We start from the raw sequence: 25,990 nt of genomic DNA, 5'->3' as shown, positions 1-25,990 counted from the left end.
GGCCCCCCGTCGGCACAACCCGGCAGCGAAGCAGGCGGCGGGCAGAGGTCCGTGCGGCCCGGGCTGCGCACTTGGCCTCACCCAAACCCCGCGCCGTGGGGCGGCCGTGGGAGAACGAGGTGCCCCGTGCGGAGCGCACACCCAGGGAGCGACGGCGACAGGCCAGGCGTCCGGGGGCGGAGTCTGCAGGTGCGCGGGGGGCGGGGAGCCGGGCCGGGGACACCGAGGGCACCTGCCCCGGGGCCGGCCTCGGGGATGCTGCGCCCCCACCCCGCCCCCACCGAAACCCCCGGGGTCCCGCCGGCGGCGCGGACGCCCCCCTCCGTGCCTGGCCCGCAGGCGCATGAGCCAACCCCCGCGCGGACGCCGGAGGAGCGCGGCAGGCGGTAGCAGGGACAAAGGCCGACGCGGGGCGCCGCGCGCGAGGAGACAACGGCAGGACCCCCCCGGCGGGGCCGGTCCTGGGGAGGCCGGCCGCACTCCGGTGTCCGCGTTCTGTCCGCGCTCGGGCGCCGCCGGGAGCCGAACGCCCGCCACCGAGGGCCTCGGCCTGCGGGAAGCAGCACGCCCAAGCTAGGGCCCCCGTCGCTGGCGTCCCAAGAGCTCCTCATCGGCGGCAGAGCGGGCGCAGAGAACGCGCGGGAAAGCCACCGCCACCTCCGCTCGCCCCACCCATTGGCTAACCCCGCCGTCCTTCACGGCGGCCCGCCTCCCTGCTCGCGGGCGATGTTCTCATTGGCTGATTACCGACAGCCGTCCGCCCTCATTGGCCCGCCCCTCCGTTCGTCGGGCTGGAGCCGTGGAGACAGGCCGAGAGCCGCGCGTGGCCCCGCCCCCGCTCGCACACAGGCGCGTCGGTGTTGGGGCTGGAGGCCCCGCCCCCGTGTGCCGTGTGCAAAAACAAACAGCCGTTAGGGAGGAGGTGCCGGGGGCGGGGCCTGGTTAGAAGAGGTCGCACGATTGGGCGGCCGCCGGGGTTCAAACCAGCAAGGCGAGCGGGGATTGGCCGGGGCGGTGCGAAGCGGGCCCCGGTTATTGTCCGGGCTCCGGCGGCGGCGGCGGCGGCGGTCGGTGCTCCGGGGCGGCGGCTCGGCGGCGGCTCGGCGGGAGCGAGGGCGGGAGCGGCCGAGACCATGGTGAGGGTGGCGGCCGTGCGGCGGCGGCGGGCGGCGCCGCTACCTGTTGAGGCGTCGCCGCCCCGCCCGCCGTGGCGCCGGCGCGCAGAGAGGGGAGCGGGCCGTGAGGCCGGCCTGTGTCCCGGGCGGGCGGGCAGCCTCTCCGCGGTGTCCCCCGGGCAGCGCCGCACACCTGCGTCCCTCCGCCAGCGGCTAAACGCACGGGCCGGTCTCGGGAGCTAAAAATACCGGCGGCGGCGAGTTGTCGGCTTGCTGCTGAGCCGCGGTCCCCGGGGCCCGGCGGGCAGGTGTCGGGCCGGCGGGAGCCCCTCCGACCCCGGCGCGGACCTCCGCGGGCCGCTGCGTCTCTGCGGCTCGGGAAGCCCGCGGCTTGGTGCCCGCTGCCTTTCCGAGCGAGTGGGACGGCGCGCACCGCGGGTCCGAGGCTGGCTCCGCGCGACGGGCGTCCCTTCGGGCTCTGGCAGGTGGCGGCTCGGGGTGGGGAGCTCGCTCCCACTTCCTGACTCGGCCGGGGACTTCTGACTCCGGGGCTGAGACGCCTCTGTGTCGGGCGAGTGAGTGAGGACTGTCAGCCGCAGCCGGAACTTCCGCAGGCTCCTGCCGTGTGGCCGTGGGTCGGAGGGACCGCGGTGCGGGGGGCGCTGCACCTCCTCCCTCGCTGCGGCCCGGCCGCAAGGAAGCAGCCCGTTTGTGGACTTCCCTCCTGCCCCTGAGACCCGCTCGGACCCAACAGCGTTTCGGGAGCTAAACATTAAACCAACCGAGAGGAAAACAAACCACCCAGCCGCTGAGATGGGCGCCTGGGCGGAGCGTGTGCAGTTGATTTCGTAGCTCCCAGATTCTTCTAGGAAATGCGCGGTGCGAAGGATCTGCGGGGCCACAGCGTCGCCTCCGCTCCCCGAAACAGCCGCCGATCTTGTAGGCTGATTTTACATTTTAACCAGCTTTTTTTTTAAACCGAAGCCGTATCGGCTCGGGCCGGTGAGAGTCCAAAGAGAGCCTGGCCTTCCCCGTGAGCTCAGGCTCTGGCGGTTCCCGCCCCAGGGCCCCGGCCCGGCCGACGTGCTGCTCCCGGAAGTGCACGTGCACGCGGCCCGCTGCCCGGGACACGCTCGGCCTTTTTCTCGAAGAAACACGTGTGCGGGTTCCGCACCGCACACACCGCATCTCGCTTGTTGCAACGGCTGCATACGTTCCCCTTGCGTCTCCGTACGACGGCGTGTGTGAGCGGGAGGATGTTTTGAATATTTCTTTTGCTATCTGTGGATAGTAGGGTTTGTTTAACCCTTTTCGTGTAAGCTGGAAGCAAACATACGTAACAGAAGTTGCCATTTTAGCCACTCTTTAGTGTGCAGTCAGGGGCATGAAGTCCATTCAGGTCGTTAGGCAGCGGGCACCGCCGGTCCCCGCCAGAGCTCTGCCTTCTTCCCCCGTGGACCTCCGCACCCGCTACGCACCAACCCTCTGCTCCCGCTCCTCTCCAGCCTCTGCGTTGGGACCAGGGGCCTCCTGTAAGGTGCATCAACAGTGTTTGTCCCTTAGGGCCATGTCTTTAGGGTCGGTCCGTGTCCGAGCAGGTGCCAGAACGGCCTCGTTACCGCTGAGCACTCCCTACCTCCGGGACACGGCCCTTTCTGCCTGGGCGTGCGCGTCGGAGCCCCTGCTGTCGGTCCTGGGGGTGGTCCTGGGGGTGGAGACCCGGGCTGGGATTGCTGGGTCACGTGCTGTTTCCAAGGGTAAGTTTTTGAGGGTTTGGTTTTTTTAAGGTGCTTTTTTCCCTCTCTCCCCAAATAGCTAACTTCTGACTATTGCTGTGGAAATGATACATGTTAACTTTTTTTAATGTCTTTAAAATATTTCATTATGAAATATTTCCAGCGTAAAAGTTATATTGACTTGATGAAGATTCTTCAGGGTTAAATTTAACCTAAATTAACTTTTAGGAGCCTCATTTTAAATAAATATTTAAGGTTTGACGTCATGATTATATGAATTAATAAATGGTGATATAACACATGTATATCTGAAATTGAGGAAGGAGATCACCTAGAGTTTTTTAAACTACCTGAGGTAAAACTGGAAGAAATTGTTTACCAAATATTTTTGAAATAGCATTTTCAACTCTTCATCTGGAGCTTTTCTTCACTTAGGCTGGAGGCAAAGCCGGAAAGGACAGTGGGAAGGCCAAGGCTAAGGCAGTGTCTCGCTCCCAGAGAGCCGGGCTGCAGGTAAATGATGCTCTCGTAATTCACTGTTACATTAGTTTTACTGTTGTGATTCAGGACCCATAGATGTTTCATTAACTATGAAAATGTACTTGTATTGCTGGCCTTTTAATGAGATTATTTGGTCTAAATTTAAATCCTAAAACAACAGTCTTTTACTTTGTATTCTTCTAAATGAAAACAAGTCGTGAAATGACCTTAAATGAACTCTGTGATTTAGCGCTCTTAAAATCTGTTACTTCTAGATTGTAAGTATGTTCCTGGCTCTTTTATAAATTGTATCACATTAAAGTAGGTCTGCTTCGATTTTTCTTTTGGAGAAGGTATCTGCAGTGGTTTGGTAACTCTGAGGATGGATAGAGGTAACTCTGAGGATGAGATAGACTTTTGGGTAGAATAATGGGCTATTCATTTGTCCTTTGAATATTTCCCCAGTAGCTTCAGTTGTAGACTGGAGTGATGTACTCAAAACACTAAATATTTTCAAACTTCTTATATTTCAGTTGTTGCAACTTTAATCCCCAAACTCAAAATTTTCTGGATGAGTGAGAATTACTCCCTGCATATAGGAGACCCTTTTAAAAGGAAAGTGTGAAGGCCAGACTGTAAGGTTGGGGCTTTTATCCTCTTGGCTGTGGTGAGCCACTGAAAGTTTTGGAGCAAGAGGATGACATGATCCAGGGGTACTGAAGGAAGGGGGGTGAAGTTACTCTTGATGGTAAATTCTGTATTTTAGAGCATCGTGTAAACCTGAAAATGTCAGGTGACAGCAGGAAGACAGCGGAGGCTGTTTCGGGGCTTTTAGGCGTCAGGTTACACAGACCTGAGCCAGAGCGGGGCGGAAGGAATGGGAGGCATGTGTGTGTCCTCCACGAGGGGAAGGGGAGGCGTAGGGTTGAGAGGCAAGGGGAGAAAGGTTTCCCTAAGGCTCGGAATCTGAGGGTCAGAGGAGTTTGTCTTGTAGCAGAAACAGGTTATGACATAATTTCAGGTGAGTAATTTGAAGTTCCAGCAAAACACACACAAAGACATCGAAAAGTCATAGATCTGAGCCCCCTTTCCAAGAGGGAGTGATCGAAAGAATGACAAGTTTAAGATCACGTATGTAAAGTTGGTAGTTGATGCTATGGATGTTTGCTATGTAGAGCATGAGAAAGGAACACGAGGACCCGGGTAGGACCCTCAGAAACACATGGTATTTGAGTCAGAGAAAGAAAGGCCTGAAGACCAGCCTGAACTGGAAGACCATTAGAACTCTGTAATCTCTGCAGCTGACGAAGAAATGGGGTTGCAGGTCCTAATATGCCTGCTCTGGGGGAGCTCAGGATTACTTAGTGAAGGAGTGTAAACAAACAGAATACCATGCCTTTCCTCCTTAAGAATTTGATTTAGAAATGGCCACTAGATTTGGCAGTTCAAGTGTTACCACTGACCTTCAAGAATGATGTTTGGCCTGTGGAAAGAGCCAAGATGTCCATCAACAGATGAATGGATAAAGAAGATGTGGTATATATATACAATGGAATATTATGCAGCCATCAAAAGGAATGAGATCTTGCCATTTGCAACGACGTGGATGGAACTGGAGGGTGTTATGCTGAGCGAAATAAGTCAATCAGAGAAAGACATGTATCATATGACCTCACTGATATGAGGAATTCTTAATCTCAGGAAACAAACTGAGGGTTGCTGGAGTGGGGGGTGGGGTGGGAGGGATGGGGTGACTGGGTGATGGACACTGGGGAGGGTATGTGCTATGGTGAGCGCTGTGAATTGTGCAAGACTGTTGAATCTCAGATCTGTACCTCTGAAACATAATGCAGTATATGTTAAAAAAAAAAAAAAAAGATAGCAGGAGGGGAAGAATGAAGCGGGGGAAAAAAAAAGAATGATGTTTGGCAAAAGCCAGGTTTGGATTGGAATAAAACAGGTGACAGGAAAGTTAGGGTTTCAGGATTTCCTTTTAAATTTTGCCTTTGGAGAGGCGCCTGGGTGGCTCAGTTGGTTAGGTGTCCGACTCTTGAGCTCGAGGTGGTGAGTTCAAGCCCCGAGTCGGGCTCCATGCTGGGCGTGGCGCCTACTTAAACATAAATCAGTCAGTCTTGCCTTTGGAAAGGAGATATGTAGACAGACTGGAGCCGTTGCCACAGACGTGGAGTTGTTTTGAGTGAGGTGCAGATGAAAGGAGCGAGTGGGAAGGTGGTAGAGCTGCCGCGGTGCTGGGGAGCAGTGTGGGGGTGGGGTGGGGGCGGTCAGGGGTGCAGGGGTGCGGCACAAGGACCCCTATGAGCTGAGAAAGTTCCTCCTCTCAGAGTCCCGGTGAGAAAATGGTGTTAGTTTTCTTAGCTGTCAGATCACCTCTTGAAACAGCAAGGAAGGGTGGCGCTGGGGCCCGAGGAAGGTGGTGGGAGAGGAAGTCCCATGAGGCTGTTCCGTGAAGGGATTAATGATCCTGACACGACACGAGGCCCCGTGGGACGTGCAGTGGGCGCTGCACCGCGTGGTTTCTCTGCCCGTGGCTAGGACGCTCCATATTGGGGTTGAATTCCTGGTTCGTGGTGTTCCACCTTTTCTTCTCTCCTCCGGAGGGTAAGTGGCATGAAGGTTTGGGGCTCCTTACTAGGACATGCACAGGTCCTAGGAACTGTTCGTTGCTAGATAGGTCTGACTTCTGATAGGCACAACCAAATTGACCTTCTCTCCTGCGTTACCCCCGTTACTCAGCCTTCGGTCACACGCGGTGGTATGAGGATAAGACTCTCAGGTGCTTCCCATCCTGATGGTCTGTCTTTCAGTTTCCCGTGGGCCGCATCCACAGACATTTGAAGACTCGCACCACGAGCCACGGAAGGGTTGGTGCCACGGCTGCTGTCTACAGTGCTGCGATCCTGGAGTACCTCACTGCGGAGGTCTGCTGGGGGGTGTGTTGTGTGTGGGGTCAGGAAGGGGCCTGCACTCTGAAGGGCCGGAACCGATGGAGTCGGGCTCGAAACAAAAAGACATACGCACTTTTGGATGCATCTTACTGGCTTGTTACCCAGTACCAGGGTCAGAAGGCACTTTGATGTACTCTTGTTCAGACGAGGGTCAGCAATCCATATTGTTAAGCGATGTGACAAAGGAGCATCACATACTTTCAATACCATACTAGTAACATAGGGAGCCATGACTACGTATCACTGCTATGTGATCTTGTGAGGTTAGACCGGAAACTCCTTGTGCGTGAAGATTTGGGGTGGGGTAAAGGTTTGCCAGTGTGATGATACATTTTTTAAAATCACAGATACGTGATGGTGATAAGGAATTTGGTAAAAGACCTAATGGATCCTCTTGGTTCTCTGTGGGGTCGTATGCATAAAATGCTGTATCCCGGTCAGTTTGACATTTCAGAAGATAAGTTAATTAATCCTTAATAGTTGGGTGATGGATCAGCAGCGCCTCCATTCCGGCCCCTTCTCAGGCTCCGAAACTCCTTCAGTCACATCCCAAGCCAGGGAAGTAACTAGAGTAGCAGGCAAGTCAGGTGGTGGTGATAGCCAGCCTGGTGGAAACAGGAAGGTTCTTCCTCAGGAGGGCTGTGGTTGGCACCGAGGCTGAAAGATGGAAGTTTGATGTGTGTATTGTCACCGCTGCCATTCCGTTAACCTCCCTGAGTCCTTGACCTACAGTCTCGTCTCTGTAAGGTCCTGAGCCAGGGATTTAGTGTTGGCAGCGGGGAGCCTCTGCCCCGCTTTCTCCTGCAGCTCACACCAGTGTGCGTGTGCTTCGCGGCAGACTTTGAAGAGGGGCACACTTCTTTCACTCGTGTGGAGGCATAGTCTTCTGGCTCAGAATGTTCCAGATACTTAAGTTTGGGGGTTTAGTTATTAGTAGAAGTAAAGAATATACTGGAATCTAAGGTCAGGGATAGTCACTTTTCAGCCTTGGCTTTGCACTAGGATCACTTGGGGAGCTTTCGAAAGATGCTGGTACCAGGCTGCCCCCCAGACCAGCCGGAGTCTCAGGGGATAACGGAGTAGGGTCCCGGCGGCTTGTAAAGTGCGCCTGTGGCTTCCGGTGCGCACCAGGGCTCCCGCCGCTCCGTCTCCACATGGCCCCGGGGAGTTACTTCTGTCGGACTTCCGTCAGGACTTGTATAATGCCGGTGTAGTCTGGGGAGGCAAAAAAAAAATTACAGATGCAGTTTTACAGCCAGCTGGGACTTGGAAATTCTTTTAGTTGAAAATTCCCATTCTAGAAGAAAGCATGCTGCCTGCAGATTATAGGGCCCAGAGATGTTAAAAACTCTGAGAGAAATTACTTTCATTATGTTTTTAAACTTCTACGAGTACTAAGAAATACATCCCAGCCGTTAAGGGCTGGGCGAAACTAGACTACAGGGACATAGGGAAAGAATGATTTTCCTAGATGTTCACATTGAGAATCTTGGCGAACGGATAGTGTTCTCCCTCGCCCTTCTTTCTGCAGCAGCAGGTTTCTTGCTCAAGTGTCGAGCGTTCCTACAGCAGGTGGATATAACAGGGCCCAGTGAAGTAAGGAGATCCTTTAAAAGCATCCGAAGCATGGAAGACCCGTGTGGTGGGTTCATGTACCTGTCGCGTACAGATGCTGCAGGGGCTTTGTCTCCGCCGATCTCAGACCCTCCCCCCTCTGACCGGCTCTCTCGGTGCTTCGCAGGTGCTGGAGCTGGCGGGCAACGCCTCCAAGGACCTCAAGGTAAAGCGGATCACTCCGCGCCACTTGCAGCTTGCGATCCGTGGTGATGAGGAGTTGGATTCTCTCATCAAGGCGACCATCGCTGGGGGTGGTACGTAGGATTACCTCTTCAGCCTCGCCCGTCACTGGCCTTTGTAAGGTGACATATGTGAGATCAGCGGTCGCCAGTGCTTGTGAAGTCAGCTAGAAAACACACACACACACACACACACACACACACACGAAGTCCCTCAGTGTTGGGTCCATTACAATGAAGGCTGCTTCTGTTCATCCTGATCTGAATACATATTTCTTCTTGTAGCCAAATACAGTGCTGCTTTTATTATAGCTAGCTCCCTGTCTAAAGCTCATACATGATATTTGAAACTAGTGTTTAAAATATTTCCCATACCCTGTAACTGTGTCTTAGAAATGATCTTGAGAAACTGCTCAGGGTACTGCCCTTGGAAGTCAGGGCTGAGATCGGGGCATGCGTCGGGGTGAGTGCGGGTGAGATGTGAGCCGTGGTTCTCAGTCCTCGCGGGATCACCTTCAGAGAACCTCCTGAAGGCTGTGGGTGCTCTTTGTTTTGCATAGTTTTAGTGGGGTTCCTGGACCCCAAGAGTGGGAGCCCTTGCCGTGGGTACTGTCACAGGGTCAGCGTGGGAAAGGCCTCAGTGACTGGCGTTTCTGTGTGGTCGCTCTTCGTCGAGGCCCTGAGTTGTTCATCTGTGTCTGTGCGTTTCCTTCCAGGTGTGATCCCGCACATCCACAAGTCTCTGATTGGAAAGAAGGGACAGCAGAAAACCGCTTAGAGCATCGTTTTAACCAACCCCTTCCTCCCCGTCATTGTACTGTAACTGGGACAGAAGAAATAATGGGGATATGTGGAATTTTTAAAAGAGGCGGATGGAAAAGCATAGACAATTACTGTAGACACGCTAAGAGACATTTGTACGTTCTTAGGCTCAAAGTTTGATAAAGTACCTTTCCATGTGGCAGCACTTGTGTGTTGATTGGCTAGGGTCCTCCCGTGTGTTTTATACAAAAATGGAATTGATAAACCATTTTTTACAAAAATAATTTGTCTCAAAACTGTTCTGTTCATGATGTGTTGGAACTATTTTGCTCCTACTTTGAAATTTTTTAAATTTCAAATTGGTTATCCTATGTTCGTAATAATTTTTAAACAGAAGTTGGGAATACGGATTTCCCAGGATTAATACCATATCCTTATATCGAATCTTAGGTGCTCTCCGTTTGCAGTACACACCATTATTTTACACCCGATGAAGGAAAGAAAAACTGCCAGTTAAACCCTGGTATGCCAGCAGTTAGGAGAGGCATCCTGATTCCCAGAGGGACTCGAGGATGAAAACGTACATTCAGAATTGATGAAATAGGATAGTGGAATTGTTCTGATTTATTTACTGAGCACTTACTATGTGGCAGGCCCTGAACTAAGTGCTTTAGTGATCAAGAAATTCTGTTACACCCACTTTTAAAGATCTGGAAACCGAGGCTCACAGAAGTTCCCATTAGCCAGAAGACATTTATCTTGTAGACAGAAAACGGCCGAACTGGAATACAAGCCTCGATTTGGCTGACTCCAGAGCCCACACTCTTACCTGGAATTAAAGTTAAAATTTGTCAGAGTTCTCTGTTTTTACTTAAACTTCCAGCTTTTAGTGGTCTTTCATGGATAAAGTATAACATTCAGCAATTTGTGCCATATTTTTAGAAAATATCTTACTTTGTCAGTTTCTAGGTAACTTGGAAGATTTAATTAATGTACCAATTAATGGTCCATCAGAAAGTTCTATTTTTCTTCTGGGAAGTCTTCATTCAAAAAGAAAATTTTTAAATGTTTGCTAATGTAGCACTATCAAAACAAAACTCGTTTTAAAATACTTATTTTATTATGGAAATTTTCAAAAATACCGAAAAATAAAGAGAATAGTATAATGAACCCCGGTGTACTCCTCCTCCAGCTCCTAGCTGCCGCCCCGTGGTCAGCTCTGTTTTACCTGTGCGCCCCCCGGAGCCCTCCTCCCACTGGGTTGGTTTGACTCCCGTTTTCGTGTCTGCGCACCCACTGAGTCTCTAGAGGTGGGGCACTTTGGGGACCATAATCACAATCTTAAGACAGCATTTTACGGTATCAGATCTCTTCAGTGTCCAGATTTTCCTCTCAGCGCTTTACGGTTGGTTTATCTGAATCAGGGTGCAGACATGTTCTGTATCTTGATGTCACCTCTGCGCCCGCTGTGGCGCTCGAACAGCCCCGAGACCGAGTCCCCCGCTCCTGCGACAGCCAGCCGGGCACCCCGGCACATTCCGTATCCTAACGTTTCCCTGATGCCCCTTGTTCTTTTTCAATCTATAGGTTTCTCTTCCCTCTTCGTTTTTCTTACAATTTATTTTTTGAAGAAACTGTGTTTTCTCTACAGAATTGTCTCTGTGGATTTTCCTGACTGCATCCTAATGGTATTTAAGATGTTTTTCTGTCCCCTGGATTTCCTGTGCACTGACAGATCCAGACGGGTCGGTTTGTGTTCCGTTTTGCTTTTTTACAAAAATAATTCCGAGGTAACACTGTGAACTTCCTGTTGGACCACATCAGGGGGCACCTAACCCCTGCCTGTGTGTCTTGTGCGCGGCCCTGCCGGGCAGTCCTGGCGCCCGTGAACCATCCCGGGCCAGACGCGGGCTTCCGCTGGGGTGGGGGGTCCTCGCGCGTTCCTTCTGCGTCCGGAATTCTGCCCAGAGCTTTTGCTCTTTGATTTACAAGGCGGGCTAAGAAAACATCAAATTCTGATTAGATCATCTCAGCACGTATTTTGAAGAAGTTTGTATATTGAGAGGGCCCACAGTTACGCCTATGTGAAGTCTTAGTCCTTTTCAGAAGCCAAAGTAGCAACAGAAAAGAACGCAAAAGTCATCAACAGAGAATAGTGTCTTTTCCTAGAATTTTTTTTTTCTTAAGATTTTATTTAGGGGCGCCTGGGTGGCTCAGATGGTTAAGCGTCTCCCTTCAGCTCGGGTCATGATCCCAGGGTCCTGGGATCGAGCCCCGCATGGGGCTCCCTGCTCCGCGGGAAGCCTGCTTCTCCCTCTCCCACTCCTCTCCCCCGCTTGTGCTCTCTGTCAGGTGAATAAATCTTAAGAAGGAAAAAAAAAAGATTTTATTTATTAGAGCGAGCGTGTGCGTGAGAGAGGGCATGAGTGGGGTGAGGGGCAGAGGGAGAAGCAGACTCCCCGCTGAACAGGGAGCCCGATGCGGGGCTCGATCCCAGGACCCCGGGATCATGACCTGAGCCCAAGGCAGACGCTTCACCGACTGAACCACCCAGGCGTCCCTGCAGTCAATAAATCTTATACCTACCTCTTAGAGTCTACAATTAATATTTTACTCTATTTTATCACGTAATTATTCATCTATGGGATGGCCCTCATTTGCCTGATGTTTTTATGCTCTATTTGTCCTGGTCTTTCTTGTTAGAGAAGGGAAGGTGTTCTTCGACTGGATCATGTTGTTATATCAGATGACTGACAGGTTTTGAGGATCTGGGGAAACAAGATTCTCCTGGGATATGTGCCAAGTTCAGCCAAGGGCTGAATGAGTTTAAGGACATTTGCTTCTCCGATACATGAATCAGATTCTGAGCAAGGTTTGTTATCCGCTTAAGAGGAGCTTCAACTGAAAGTAATTTCAAAGCACTTTTTTGTGCATGTTCTATCTGGCCTCCAGGTAATGCGCATTGGCCCACTCTCCGTCCATGCGGCCATCCCAGCGGAGGTCGGAGTTTGAGGGCCTGCGGGCGCTGGGAAGGGGGAGGCCGTGGGGTGGAAGTGGTATCATTGGCATCCATTTCTCCATTTGGGGTTCATAGAGGAGTCCCAAGGGAAGGAGTCAGCCTGAAATGTGTCAAAGTTGAAGACCACCCCCATCCCGGCAAAAACAGGCTTTGCCACAATTTACCAGTTAGTCGACCAGCTTTTCTTAACGTACAAATAGGGAGTTAATTTGTGATCGGGTGAGACTCCGAGCTTAGAATTCTTTTCTGTAGATAGGGAAGGTCACTACACGTTTTCTTCGAAAACTCCCCACACGCCTTCTGTGGATTTGCCTCTAACCCCCTAAATCAGTCCGAGAAAGCGAGGAAATCCGGATCCACGGACTTCCGCTCGCTGGCTCCGGCCGGCCGCAGAGCTGGAGTTTGAACTCGGGCCAGTCTGGCTGCGGGTTCCAGGCCCTGGTGGCGCGAAGGGCACGACGGCACGCGAGGGGCGATTGACACAGGTCTGGACATCACGTGAAATAGCTCAGTCTAACACCTGGCACGGAGAGCCCAAGATGACTTGTGCCTGTTTGTCTGGTGGGTTCCGAGGCGCTCTGGAACGTGCACGTGTGGGATGCTCGGGAGCCTCCGCGCACAGAAGCAGCGCCTCCGGACGGCGGGGCCGGGGGGCAGGACTCAGAGGACCCTCCCTGCACACAGCCTCGCCGGCCCCGCGAGTCCCTCCCAGCCCCCAGACAAGCTGCCCTTTATCTCCCGGTTCCATCAGGGGCCTCAGTTCTCGCTCGATTCCCATCCCAGGTCCTCCCTCCCCTGCCCCCCTGTCCTCTGCCCCGCCGGTGAGCACAGCCTCCATGCTTCCACACGTTTCACGGGGTCCGGTTTGAAGTCATACTTTCTAGAGCATGCACCCTGATCTCGGATGCTTACGGTTCTTCCCGCTCATGCCCCAAGGTGGACCCTTCCCCGCTCACCACCCGGGCCGCCGCGCTCGCCTCCTGCCCAGCCTCCCTGTCTCAACCCGTGCGACGCATCACTGCCAGATTCACGGCCCCCAGATGCGTCCCTTGAGGGTATGACAGCCAGCTCCCAGGCCGGGTCAGCGCACGCGGGGAAGCCCTTCCCCGGCCGGGCCTCCGCTGCGGCTTCCGCTCCTTCCGCCTGGCTCGGCGCTGCCCTGCGAGGCAGCCGCGCTCCGTGTGGAGGCCGCCCGTGGCTCCCTGGTGGCCGCACTCGAGGACGGGCGCGCCAGGCCACCTGCTGCCTCCCACAGGCCCCCGCACTGGTGCGGTCCCTCCCTGTCCACGGACTGCTTTATCAGGTAACACCTTCTAGATGTGTTCAAAGTGTTTAAAATTTTTAAAAAATGTTCTGAAATGTTCAAAAGGGTCCAAATAGGAACACCTGCGAGCTCAGATGAAGAGAGCTCAGCTGAGGGGTTGGAGACCCCAGAAAGTCTGGGCCAGTGACAGGGCCTTGCCAGCAGCGGGGACAGGACCAGGGGCCCCGGGGAGGATGCCCGCAGGGCACGGTCCGCAGGAAGGGGAGGTGGGAATGTCTCCGAAGGGGATGGTGCTGTGCGAGCGCTGCTCCTCGGCTTTCCGCCTCCGTGCTGCTCCCGCGTCCACACAGTGACCCCGACGGGGAGGCTGCGGTCTGAGAGCCGAAGGACGAGGCTGCTGCGCTCGGAGAGGACGAGGTGAAGCGGGGAGGGCTTAGAACAGGCCATCTGAACGTGCGGATAGCGAATAGCCGGGGGTTGAGGCGCTGTGGGTGTGTCCGCGTAGACGCCGCGTATTCTACGCAGGGAAGCGCGAGGCCCGCCCAGCGCAGCCGGGGGCAAAGGGCGGCGGAAGAGCCCCTCGCAGGCAGGGGCGTTAGGGCTTTTCCCGAACCAGGCTGCGCTTCGCACGAGCCCGCGGCCCAGGCCCCTGCTGCCCGAGGCCCCTGCTGCCCGAGGCCCCTGCTGCCCGAGGGCAAAGGGAGCGGTTTCAAATTCACTCGGCGTCTTGAGAGAAGCCCTAGTCCCGTCCAGGCTTCTACCTTCGTCCCGTCCGCACGACGTGGATCAGAGAGCCCAGCCGACGTTCCCGCTCATTTTTTTATTTTTAACAAATAAAAATTCAGGTGCGCAAGTGTTGAGAGATGACTCGCTGGGTCCTTCACGCAAGCCTTCCGCCTCAGTCCGACCCGGGCAGCTCCCGGCTCGCCGCGCCCCGCAGCCCTGCTCCCCGCACTCTGCTGCGGCCTTTGCTGCCGGCCGATTTCCCCATACGGATCGTCTTGAACCAGCGCACCGAGAGGGCAGACCCGGCCAGCCCTCCGCAGGAGTGGGGAGCAGTGGCCCTTCCTTTGGAAAGCTCCGATCTGGAACGTAAAGGGATGGATTTGGGGAATGCACGTGCAGATACGGGGCTTGGCCGTGTGACCGGTGAACAGGACCCCACGCACTCTGGACCCGCGCACTGAAGCCAAGGGACCCCAGCCGCTGAGGCGGGCGCTCCGCCGCTGGGCATCTGGGCCCGGCCCTGGGGCTGGCTTCCACTCCCCGGCCTAGGAGAGGGCGCTGGGGGTGAGCCCGCACCCCAGGGCCCTCAGCACGGGGTCCTGACGGCCCTCCTGGCCCCTCTCAGCAGCCCCGCACCCCCCAGCGAGTCCTCAGGGATGGGGAGGGGGCTTCAGAAAAGGTCTGGGTCCTCAAGAACTCTTCCCCCTCCCTGGAAAGGGGAACTCTGAACACCAGATCAGGCCAAGGACGTGACAGATCTTAAGGGGAAATGGGTGGCAAACCTGGATGTAAGCTGAGTTTAACGACGTCCCCCACCCGCGTCGTCATCCTGGCCTGCGCGTGATTTCAGGGGCGCAGAACCCTGGCCAGAATGTCTCATCGGGGGGAAGCGCCATGCACCGGAGCATGGTGCCCGCGGCGGGAGAGGAACGGGGTCCCGGGCGCTACCAGCACTTTTGGTAAGAGGCAGAACGGGCAGATCGCAGCGCGGGCATCGCCTCGTTGTCTGTTGTCAGCGGCGTGACAGGTGCACCTGGCCGCGTATACAACGGGCTCACGGGTCAAAAGCTATTGTCTCCTCTCTGGGTTTACCAAGAATCCATTCGATTTTTTCCCAGATCTGCTTATGCGAGTGAGTCGTAACTATTTTAAGTATGCAACTGAGTTAACAATTATGTAAATCCATTATGAAATAAGCCGTAACTTCTATGACCAGTAGGTTTGGAAAGAACCCATGAACACAAACTCCTATTTGAGAAATGAGTGGCCTGAGGCAGCTGGGAAAGATCCGGGGTTTGCAAGGGTCGCGCCTCACGAAAGGTGGTGCAGGCACCCCAGTGGCGGGCCCCGCACCTGCGAGTCTGTTTGGAGTAAAAATCCTATGTTCGGGGCGCCTGGGTGGCTCAGTCGGTGAAGCGTCTGACTTCGGCTCAGGTCATGATCTCAGGGTCCTGGGATCGAGCCCCGCATCGGACTCCCTACTCGGCGGGGAGTCGGCTTCTCCCTCTCCCTGGGCCTGCCGCTCCCCCCTGCTTGTGCTCTCCCTCTCTCAAATAAATAAATAAAAATCTTTTTTTAAAAATCCCATGTTTAAGGCGTTTCTACGAGTTGGGAGTTTCTAACCAACACTTTCCAGTTCACCCTTGGAGCCCGACGGTGGGAGAGTCAGCCACGTGGCCGAGGCCGGTCCCTCCGCGGACTGAGCAAGATGCCGCCTGCAGGCCTGGGGACGCTCACGAAGACGTGTGTCTCGCTGTCAGTGCACAGTCTAGGTGATTTCTAGGTTTCATTTTTGAAAACTGCCTAATTAAGGGATAATGAACAAAATGGAATTTTTTAAGCAATAGCTTTGGCTACATGAAGCATTTTGAAGTGAGCCAAATGCTGCGGATTCATCTTAGAACGTGTGTGTTTGAGACTCTCACAGTGAACACAGGTAAAATGGGTGCACGGCGGCGCCTACGGGGACCCTGCTCTTCTGGACGCTCCCAAGGGTATTCTAGGCACAGACCACCCAAAATACATCCCACTCTGGTTTTTGCAGAAACTGTACCATATGTTATATGGCATCTTCCTGCTCTTTACTTTGATTTTCTTCATCTAAAGTCTACTGGAGGCTATTTTGGAGATGTTCTACCTTGTTTTTTTTTTTAAAGATTTTATTTATTTATTTGATAGACAGAGAATGAGAGACAGAGAGCATGAGAGGGAGGTGGGTCAGAGGGAGAAGCAGACTCCCTGCCGAGCAGGGAGCCCGATGCGGGACTCGATCCCGGGACTCCAGGATCATGACCTGAGCCGAAGGCAGTCGCTTAACCACCTGAGCCACCCAGGCGCCCTACCTTGTTTTTTTTAACAGCTACATCCTATGACTGTCAGTGACGTTTAGTGAGGGGGCAACTGGGAAACGTGTGCCCCCAAAGGTGGACGGGGCAGGGCTGGACCCCTCGAAATGCATGAGACCACCCCACTGGCACTCAACCATCCGCCAGATGTCTGTGCACATGAGAAACTCATATATGATAACCCGAGTCTAAAAATCCCTTTTACATGTGAACATTGCGCACACTCTTGGTGGCTGAAAATGCTAGCATCCTGGCGTTTCCCAGGCCGACCACCACAGGGCCCCCAGAAGGAAGCGCGATCACCGTTGCCGCCAGCCGTGTGATGCCGCCCACGGGACTGGGGACACCCAGCATGCACCCCTGTGCTTGTGCGCATGAATGGGGTGCACCCAAACCTCCCACTGCACCTGGGAGTGACCGCTGCCTGGACTCAATGCATGACATCCCCATCAGTGACTTCCCTCCCTTGTCCCGTCGTGCTCACTCAGGACGCGTGATTTTGCAAAATTGTGTAGGTAAGAAAATTATGAGTTCAGGATAACAAAGGAATATGATCAGAAAGGCTACTATAAATTAACCAATTACTGTCATTCATGTAACTAGTCCCCTGTGATGGATATTTACAGTTTCCAGCTTTTGATCTCGGGTTGTGAGTTCAAGCCCCATGCTGGGTGTGGAGCCCATTTAAAAAAAAAAAAGTAATCTTGGCAGGACTTGCCTTGGGTTTGGCCACAGCTTGTTTTTCCCAGATTGCAAATCATTTTTTAAAAAATATTTATTTATGGGGCTACTGGGTGGCTCAGGTGGTGAAGCGTCTGCCTTCAGCTCAGGTCGTGATCCCAGGGTCCTGGGTTCGAGTCCCAAGTCAGGCTCCCAGCTCCATGGGGAGCCTGCTTCTCCCTCTGCCCCTCTCCACCCGCACTTGTGCTCACTTGCTCTCTCAAGTAAATAAATAAATAAATAAAATCTTTAAAAGAAGATTTATTTGAGAGAGTGTGTGCACGCAAGTGGGGGAGGAGCAGAGGGAGAGAGACAATCTCAAGCAGACTCCCCACTGAGCCTGAAGCCCGATGCAGGACTCCATCCCATCACCCCGGGATCAAGACCTGAGCCAAAATCAAGAGTCAGACGCTCAACCGACTGAGCCACCCAGGTGCCCCTGCAAATCTCTTTTATTCCTGAATAAACTCAGCTTTTGTTGATAAAATCAATCAATAAAAGGCATGCCTGCCATGAAAGTAAGTGTACTTAATTTTCACCGGTGACCACCTCGCACTGGTCCCAGCACACCACTCGCCCGGATGACTCAGTGGCCCCTGGAGCCCAGCCACCTCCCACAGTCTACACTCAGTGCACAAAGCGATCCTTTCAAAATGCAAGCTCCATGGATCTTATTTGGATCCACATCCTAATAAAGAGGGATAAACTATTCCAACCGGGAATAAAAAACACTTAGGAGACAGTTGAAAACACAGGAAAGTGATTGGATAGTTGATGATATTAAGGAATCATTATTTTAGGTGCAAATAGCAGTATTCTTGGTTATGTTAAAAATGGAAATTCACATCTTTTGGAGACACAGTATGTACTAAGACATTCGTGCACGTGTCTGGAACTTGCTTCGAAACAGTCCAGTTGGAGGACGGGGAGGAGGAGGGAGGAGAGCAAACACACACGTGCACACTGGGTCCTCCAGGGCCCGCGCGGCGCATGCGCCTCGGTGAGCACTCACTGTCCAGTGAGCCCAGAGTGGGAGCACAGACCAACTGTGCGGGTGTGGAAGAGGAATATATCCACCCGAGTTTAGGTTGTGACTTTTGTTTTTTAAATTTTATTTATTTGAAAGAGAGAGACAGAGCGCATGAGCAGGGGGAGGGGCAGGGGCAGAGGGAGAAGCAGACTTCCCGTGAGCAGGGAGCCCGACGCAGGACTCGATCCCAGGACGCCAGGACCATGACCTGAGCCGAAGGCAGACGCTTCACCGACTGAGCCCCCCAGGCGCCCCTAGATGGTGACTTTTGGATGCATGTGTCTACTTCTTCTCTCCGCAGACCCTGTTGTACCTGCGGCAGTGGGAGCAGGCCAGGGAGGGCTCAGTGACGACAGGCACCAGGTCGAAGCCACACAGAGGTCAGCTCAGAGGGCTCGTGCTGTCACACTGGGGATGGTGTGAGCGTCAAAAATGGTATTGTTTGTAGCAGGTTGAGTAAAAATCCGTGAGTCCTTAGTAACCAGAAGAGGGAGAGATTCGAAATTTACTCTATTTTTACAGCTACAGAGTAATTGATTCAGGCCAAGGTCATTAACTGATGGTAAAGCAGAGCAATCAGGCAGAAGGTCTGGGAACAGGGTCTTCACACCGAAGCAAAGTGTCGCCCACGCATCACCTGCTCGGTGGGAAGAGGGCAGAGTCCCTTCCAGTGGGGCCGACCGGCGGGCAGCGCCACCTCACTGCGGAGTCGGCCTGAGGTCACACGCACCCCACAAGAGGCAGGATCGAGGGCACAGAGCATCACCCACAAAGTCTTCCTGCTAAAAATGGTCAGTTTGAGGGGCGCCTGGGGGGCTCAGTTGGTTAAGCGTCTGCCTTCGCTCAGGTCATGGTCCCAGGGTCCTGGGATGGAGCCCCGCATCGGGCTCCCTGCTCCGCGGGAAGCCTGCTTCTCCCTCTCCCACTCCCCCTGCTTGTGTTCCTGCTCTCGCTGTGTCTCTCTCTGTCAAATAAATAAAATCTTAAAAAAAAAAAAAAAAAGGTCAGCTTGAGACTAACATTCTCAGCTTCACTTACAGTTTACAGAAAATCCAAGAGCCAGAGGAACAAGCAAGTAAGTAACACGGACAAGTGACATCGGGAAGCTCCAGAATCGAGAACGTTCCACTAAGTCAACGTCTCAAGCTACTTAAGGAGCCAATGACATGAAGAAAAGAGCAGGCGGGGGCGCCTGGGTGGCTCAGTTGGTTAAGCATCTGCCTTTGACTCAGGTCATGATCCCGGGGTCCTGGGATTGCCCCGCTCTCCCCCCATGGAAGTGGACGTGACAGCACATGGGCCCAAGGATGGGGTCTTCCTGGGGTGATGGATTAGGGTGACGATTGCCCAACTCAGTAAGTTCACTGACAATTATTAAGAAGGGTGAATTTTGGGACGCCTGGGTGGCTCAGTCGGTTAAGCGTCTGCCTTCGGCTCAGGTCATGGTCCCAGGGTTCTGGGATCGAGTCCCGCATCGGGCTCTCTGCTCCACGGGGAGCCTGCTTCTCCCTCTGCCTCTGTCTCTCATGAATAAATAGATAAAATCTTAAAAAAAAAAAAAGGGTGAATTTTATGGTGTACAATTATAATCTCAATAAAGTTCTTAAGTTAATAGAAATTACAGTATGCAAAAAAGGTGGAAGGACAGTTGTGGATTTAAGGAGACCAGACACAGAAGAACCAGATGTGAGGCCTGGGCTGGGTCCCGGCTGGGCGGAGAAGGGCGTTATGGAAGGCATTCCAATTGTAGGGGAATCACACCGTGACAAACCCGTTCCAAGGCCAATGGGGAAAACCTGAATATGGACCAGATACCGCAGATTCTATGGATTCTGCCCCTTTTTCAGAGGTGCGAAAGGCATCGGGTGAGCCCTGCCTTCCAGGGAGCACGGCTGGCCAACTCCCCTGGGCGTGGGGACGCTGAGGCCACACTGTAATCCAGACCCTGCCCGACGGGCCTTCTCCTGGGGGCCTTCCTCACTGAGTGCCGATTTACCCTTACTTAGCATAGGTCTGAGCTTGCTTCTCTTTTTGAGAACTAAGCTCAGTATGTTTTCGGGGAGACACATGGGTGCAGGAGATGGCCCGGCACGAAGACCAGAACCATGGCTGCCTGCGGCGAGGGAACCAGGAGCAGGCGGCGGAGCACGGGCAAGCCAGACGGGCTGCTGCTCTCCTTTCCGGCCTGCTTGAGGCACTGATGGTGGGGAACTTCTGAAGGTGGCCCCCGGCGATCCCCACTCCCCGGTTCTACGCCGGTTCTACGTGCCCTTGGGTGGTCCCCTCCTGAGCGTGCGCCGGACCCAACGGAACACAGCAACCGTGACGGGATGTCCCGTGACAGGTTGTGACGACTGACTTCCACCCCTGGACGCCGCCGGCCTCGGGACCCCCCACCCTGGGCCCGGAGAGGCCCCAGCTGCGCGGCGCTCAGGAACGGAGAGGATGAGTTCTCCCGTCACCTGGTCAGCTCCCCGGGAAAGCCAGTGGGGACCAGGCGGGATCTCAGTCCAGGCGCGAACAGGACCGTACCAGCTAACACAGGAAGCTACTTAGGTCCCCGCATCTCTGGCACCTGGCACCGCGCGTTGGCATCACTGTCCAGGATTGATTAGCTGAGTGGACACAACAGCTGAGCGGGTGTGGATGACTGAGGACTAACCTCTTAGCTACAGGAACAAGGCAGGCCGGGACGAGGAAAGGTGGTCTATCCCCACCTGGACACGAGCCGCGCACGGACAGCCCGTCCCCGCAGAGGACAGGAGAAAATGACACAGCAGCAGACGCACCAGCACTTCGTGCAGAGCGAACCTGCCAGCAGCCCTACTGCAAACATTCGGACCCCAATGGGACAGAAACGGCTCCCGGGTCAAGACCGCCAGCAGGCAGGGGTGCTGCGGGGAGCAGAGTGTACCTAGCTCCTACTTCTAGACCCTACACCCCGCACAAGCTGCTCGCTGCTCATTTGCACACTTGCACACTTGGGTCTCCAGCCCAGCTCCCCGGGGGGAGGGCGCGCCTCAACTGGACCTCGTGCCTCAGGATGATCAAGTTCCCACGATGGCCGGACTGCAGGACCAGGACAGTGCAGGATCCGGACAGAGACAGGGACTCCTGTCATGGGGCAGGCACGGTACTGGGCTCCCTGCATGCCTTTCCTCGGCATCCAGCTCCCTACTCAGGGAGCCTGCTTCTCCCTCTCCCGCTGCTTGTTTTCTCAAAATCTTAAAGAAAATCGGGAGTTGATGTGGGAATGGAGGAAACCCAGCACCCCAGTTAGGAGTGCCAGACTTATGTCCAAATGAAGGGTTACAGGAGTTAGGACTCCGCTTCCTACAGCAGTCACCGTCCCCCTCCACAGAGCTCTGGCCCAGCCCGGTCACCACCTGTGCAAGTCCCGGCCCACGTACCCCTCACCCACACACTTTTAGGGACACCCTGCACCGGTTATTTCTTGGGTCAGGGGAGCAAACCTGCTGCTGCGAATCAAAGCCGTACAGACACGCCCTCCCAAAACAAGGACAGACAACTGTGGTTTAGGTTTTATTTCATCATCATAAACTGAACTCTGCAATCCAGCTAGACCTGGGGATAAGGAACCATGGAGCCCGCAGAACTGCAGCGAGAGCACAGAGATTCTGGGGTATTTCGAGCAGGTGGGGGCGGAGGGATGCTCTCCTGAGCTACAGAAGGAATGGTCTGGTAGTTAAGATAAAACACAAGTCAGATTTATTAGATCTGTCCACAGTCAGCAATGGTGAYCTTCTTGCTGGTCTTGCCGTTCCTGGACCCAAAGCGCTCCATGGCCTCCACGATGTTCATGCCTTCTTTGACCCTGCCGAACACCACRTGCTTGCCATCCAACCACTCGGTCTTGGCAGTGCAGATGAAGAACTGGGARCCGTTCGTGTTGGGTCCRGCGTTGGCCATGGACAGGATGCCAGGACCCGTGTGCTTCAGGATGAAATTCTCATCATCAAACTTCTCCCCATAGATGGACTTGCCTCCAGTGCCATTATGGCATGTGAAGTCCCCCCCCTGGCACATAAACCCCGGAATAATCCTGTGGAAGGAGGAACCTTTATAACCAAATCCTTTCTCCCCAGTGCTCAGGGCACGGAAGTTCTCTGCTGTCTTTGGGACTTTGTCTGCGAACAGCTCGAAGGAGACGCGGCCCAAGGGCTCGCCGTCCACGGCGATGTCGAAGAACACGGTGGGGTTGACCATGGCTGAGCGGCGAGGGCGGCTCCCAGGCGGTGGCGTCTGCAAGGCGGCACGAGCTCCGCCGCGGCCCCTTTTATAGCCAGCCGGGCCCCGCCCACGGCCGGTCGCGCGCCCGGACCCTGGCCAATCGCGAGCGCGGGCCCTTCGGAGTGACGGCGCGGCTGGCTTATGAGAGGAGACGGCGCCGGAGGGGCGGGACGGGGGCGCGCGTGCGCGCTAGCGGCGCAGGCAGGTTCCCGCCCGCGGGCTCCGTCGCGGCGCTGCGGTGTGGGGACCGGGTCTGGGACGGGGAGCGGGCGTTGGGACCCAGGCCCGGCGGGGCGGCGGAGCCCGAGGGGGCGCCGGGCGGGAGGGGGACGGAGGCTACGGCGCTGGCGGGCTTACGCAGCCCGGCGGCCAGGGCGTGTCCCCATTGCACAGAGGGGGCAACTGAGGCGAACGGAGGCCTCAAGGTCGCGCCGCCCGCCAAGGTCGCCCGCGCCCCACTAGGCCCGCGACTCCGCGACTCCGCGCGCGGCTGGGGGCGCCGGGTGGCCCCGGGCATCAGCCCCCTTCTCCAGCGCACGGGAGGCGCCGCCGCCCCCGTCTCGGAGGTTACGAAATGCTTCCAAAATGCCCTACTTTCCGAAAATATCTTGCACAGTCTGCTTGACTTTTCTCCAGGAGGAGGACGTTGACACGAGAGCCTGGCAGGCTCGTACCTGCGGAGTCGCGGCGCGCTCTCGTGCCCTCTTTCGACTTGGGGAGCAGGAGCGGGAGCCGCGCCCCCAGCCCCGGGCTCGGACGCGGGCGGTGACCCCGACCCCCGTGCAGTCTGGGAGCGGGGTCGTCAGGTCCTCGTCGGCCACTCAGTTGCAGCGTTCCCGGGGTCAGGTTCGTATGTCAAAGCCGGTGTGTCCACCTGCGCGGCTTCCCCGCCGTAGGATGCGCCCCGCATCCGGAGCCCACGTGTGCTGGGCTTCCAGACCCCGCTTCCCAGCCCCGGCCGCCCCACGGCCCCGCTGTCACCGCTGGAAACTGAGGCTCCTCCCCGTGAGTGGCTGCTCAGTCACCAGCCTGCGAGTGTTCCCAAAGCCGGACCTGGAAACTGCTTTTTTTTTTTTTTTTTTCCTCTCCCACATCACCTGGTGCTTGGTGACCTTGAGGAAGCTACGAGTTCCCTTCTGATCCAAGCAAAGTGCCCCAGGCCCTCAGCCGCAAGCTCCCTGCACTGCTCTCTGTTCTCCACGCTGAGCCCTGCAGCACTTAGGGACCCGTCCTAAGAAAGAAGGACTGCGTGAATGCAGAAGTGACTTCACTGGCACTCGTGCCGCATAAAGTCCTGCCTTGTAACATCACGGGGTCAGCAAGGCCCTGGGGCTGCTCCCTGCATCCGCAGCAGCGCGCAGTGTGTGCCCGCAAGAAAGTGAGCACGCTGGGGCAGCCAGTGTGGTAGGGAATCCTGAATTAGCTTTATCAGTTGAACCTGACTTCCTGAGTAGACTATCAGCAGGCCCAGAAGCTCAGGAATGTGGGGCTGTCCTGCCTTGTTTGGATGAATCACACTCAAAGCAGACCCAACTGCATTCAGCGGCGCCCTGATCGGGCTAGCTGGGGGTGTTCTGAACCCGCCAGCACGGCTCTGTAACCTCGGTCCTATAGAGCGTTCTGCACAAATGCTTCTCTCAGAATGTCTCTGAGCCACAGAGAACGTAATAAGAGGAAAAACGAGGTTATTGAAAACATTAAGAAAACAGACCACTTTGGAAGAGGGTAACTCGTCTCCTGTGCGCCTCTTGCCCGGGGACTGGCGTGGACCGTCCCATCTTCTTGCTGCTGCTGGGACCAGCAGTGACTTCAGAGTCCACAGTCCCGGGCCGGCCTTCCCTGACACTGCCCCTTCATCAACCATGTCCCCGAAGCCCCTACTGCCTCCCTGAGGCCTTGGCTCTTCTCCCCCCGTGTCTCCAGCTCTGCCTTCCCCCCTGAACTCCTGCAGATTGCTCCTGAGTCACAGTTACACGTTACACCCGGTGGTGCTCCCTACACACCCACCCCGGTCAGCCTCACCCATTCCCGAGGCTCAGATCTTCGGGAGACTTCTAGGCCAGCCCCAGAGCCCACAGCTCCCTCCAGAGCTGCCATGGATCCTCCCTGCTCACCCGCTCCTCCTCATGGATGAACCACTCAGACAGCTCTGCCACCTCCCTCCCCAAACCTCCTCCTCCCTCCCTCCCTCCCCAACCCTCTTCCTCCTCCTCCCTTCCTAAGCCTCCTCCTCCCTCCGCAGGCCTTCCCACAGCTCCAGCTCCGGCTTGGCCTTCTGCAACAGCCTCCTGCCTAATTACTGGGCCCCAGTTTTTCCAGGGACTTCCAGAATGATCCTTCTCAAAATCATCTGAAATTTTAACTCCTGTGCTAAACTACTTCTCCAGGTTCTTGGTTGCCCACAGGACAGACGGAAGCAGCCCCTTCACGGCCCCATCTCAGCCGGCTTGCGTTCTAGTTCTGTAGGCGGAAGGTCCTCTTGCCACGCTGAGCCGCTCTGCACCGCCCCTGCCTTTGCAGGACTCACCCTCTGCGTACACAGTGCCTCGCTGCTCTCCACCTGCAGAGCTCACCCCTGTGCTTGGTCCTTTCTGGGACGCCTTCCTGCGCTCTCCCGGACTTGGGTGCCTGAGAACACCGCCCAGAATCAAAGCTCGGTGAAGGTGTGTTGAATTACTGCCTAAATGAGGCCTGCTGCAGCTCCGTGTGCTGAATGAAAGGCCCCCAAAAGCTGGTTCTGGGTGTGTCTCCTCGGTGGGCTTGTCAGTGTCCCCACACCGCCCCGGCCTGGGCCTGCACCCCGCTCGGGCGTCAGCGGCCTCTCCCAGCTCGGGACAGTCAGCCCGCCTGTGGACGTGGCCCGGTGATGGGCGGCTCGCTTCCGCTCCCACCCTCCTCGACGGGCTGCTGAGAGCTGCCAGCACCCTGCTTCCTTCCCTGACCCGTCTGTCCTCTCCTGGCCGCTGTCTGTCCAGGCCCGTCCTGCATGTGTGGCCTGCCTCCTCCCAACCCACTGCTCCCCTTCTCCTCGCTCTGGACTCCCAGACTTCCGCCTCGCTCTCCCCTCCAAGCTGCTCCTTCCCAGGCCCCCGGACTCACGTGCTTTGTGGTGGCTGGCATTGGGCCCCATGGATGAGGCAGGGTCCTCCGCTCTGAGCCGCAGGGACCAGCCCACCAGCCCACCGTGCCGTTCAGAGCAGGCCAGCAGCAAGCAGGGGAAGCCCACAACACCGGCTCCGACGGGAAGTTGTCTAGGCACTGAGGGTCTAGGGCAGAGCCCAGCTCCCGTGTGCTCTCAGGGGAGCGAGCTGACCGGGAAGTCCCGGGTCAGGGGGGCTGTGTGGGGAACGCCATCCCCACACAGGGCAGGTACCCTGTCCCCCTCCTCCCCCCACGCCGGGCTGGTGGGCCTGGGAAGGATGCGGAGGTTCTCCAGCTGCCCGGCGGGCGCGGACGCCACCAGGTACCGAGGAGATATTTATGAACGTGAGGACGGTGTCACGATGAAGGATGTTTATTTTATTTTTATTTTTTAAAGATTTTATTTATTTTAAAAAAAATTTTTATTTATTTAATTGACAGCGAGCACAAGCAGGGGGAGCTGCAGAGAGCGAGGGAGAAGCAGGCTCCCCGCTGAGCAGGGAGCCCGATGCGGGGCTCGATCCCAGGACCCTGATTCACGACCTGAGCCGAAGGCAGACGCTTCACCCACTGAGCGACCAGGCGCCCCCATGGTTAAGGATGTTTAGAGGAAGAGAATAGTGAGAATACATACTCCAT

General features: G+C 55.6%; 2 protein-coding genes across 2 annotated transcripts; one reads left to right on the top strand and one right to left on the bottom strand.

Moving 5' to 3' along the window:
- Positions 1 to 1,058: 1,058 nt before the first annotated feature.
- LOC116648542 (histone H2A.V) lies at positions 1,059 to 10,025 on the top strand. The gene is made up of 5 exons (XM_032430584.1): positions 1,059 to 1,136; positions 3,287 to 3,364; positions 6,157 to 6,270; positions 8,039 to 8,168; positions 8,810 to 10,025. Exons 1-5 carry the CDS (start codon positions 1,134 to 1,136, stop codon positions 8,869 to 8,871), a joined length of 387 nt encoding a protein of 128 aa, XP_032286475.1. The 5' UTR covers positions 1,059 to 1,133; the 3' UTR covers positions 8,872 to 10,025.
- Positions 10,026 to 21,489: 11,464 nt separating this feature from the next.
- PPIA (peptidylprolyl isomerase A) lies at positions 21,490 to 22,270 on the bottom strand. Its single transcript, XM_032430528.1, has one exon. The coding sequence runs from the start codon at positions 22,184 to 22,186 to the stop codon at positions 21,692 to 21,694; it is 495 nt and encodes a 164-aa protein (XP_032286419.1). The 5' UTR covers positions 22,187 to 22,270; the 3' UTR covers positions 21,490 to 21,691.
- Between the last annotated feature and the right edge of the window lie 3,720 nt (positions 22,271 to 25,990).

This window comes from Phoca vitulina, unplaced genomic scaffold (genome assembly GCF_004348235.1).
Source record: "Phoca vitulina isolate PV1807 unplaced genomic scaffold, GSC_HSeal_1.0 scaffold44, whole genome shotgun sequence".
NCBI classification, from domain to species: domain Eukaryota; kingdom Metazoa; phylum Chordata; class Mammalia; order Carnivora; family Phocidae; genus Phoca; species Phoca vitulina.
This window is presented reverse-complemented; position numbering and strand designations above follow the sequence as displayed.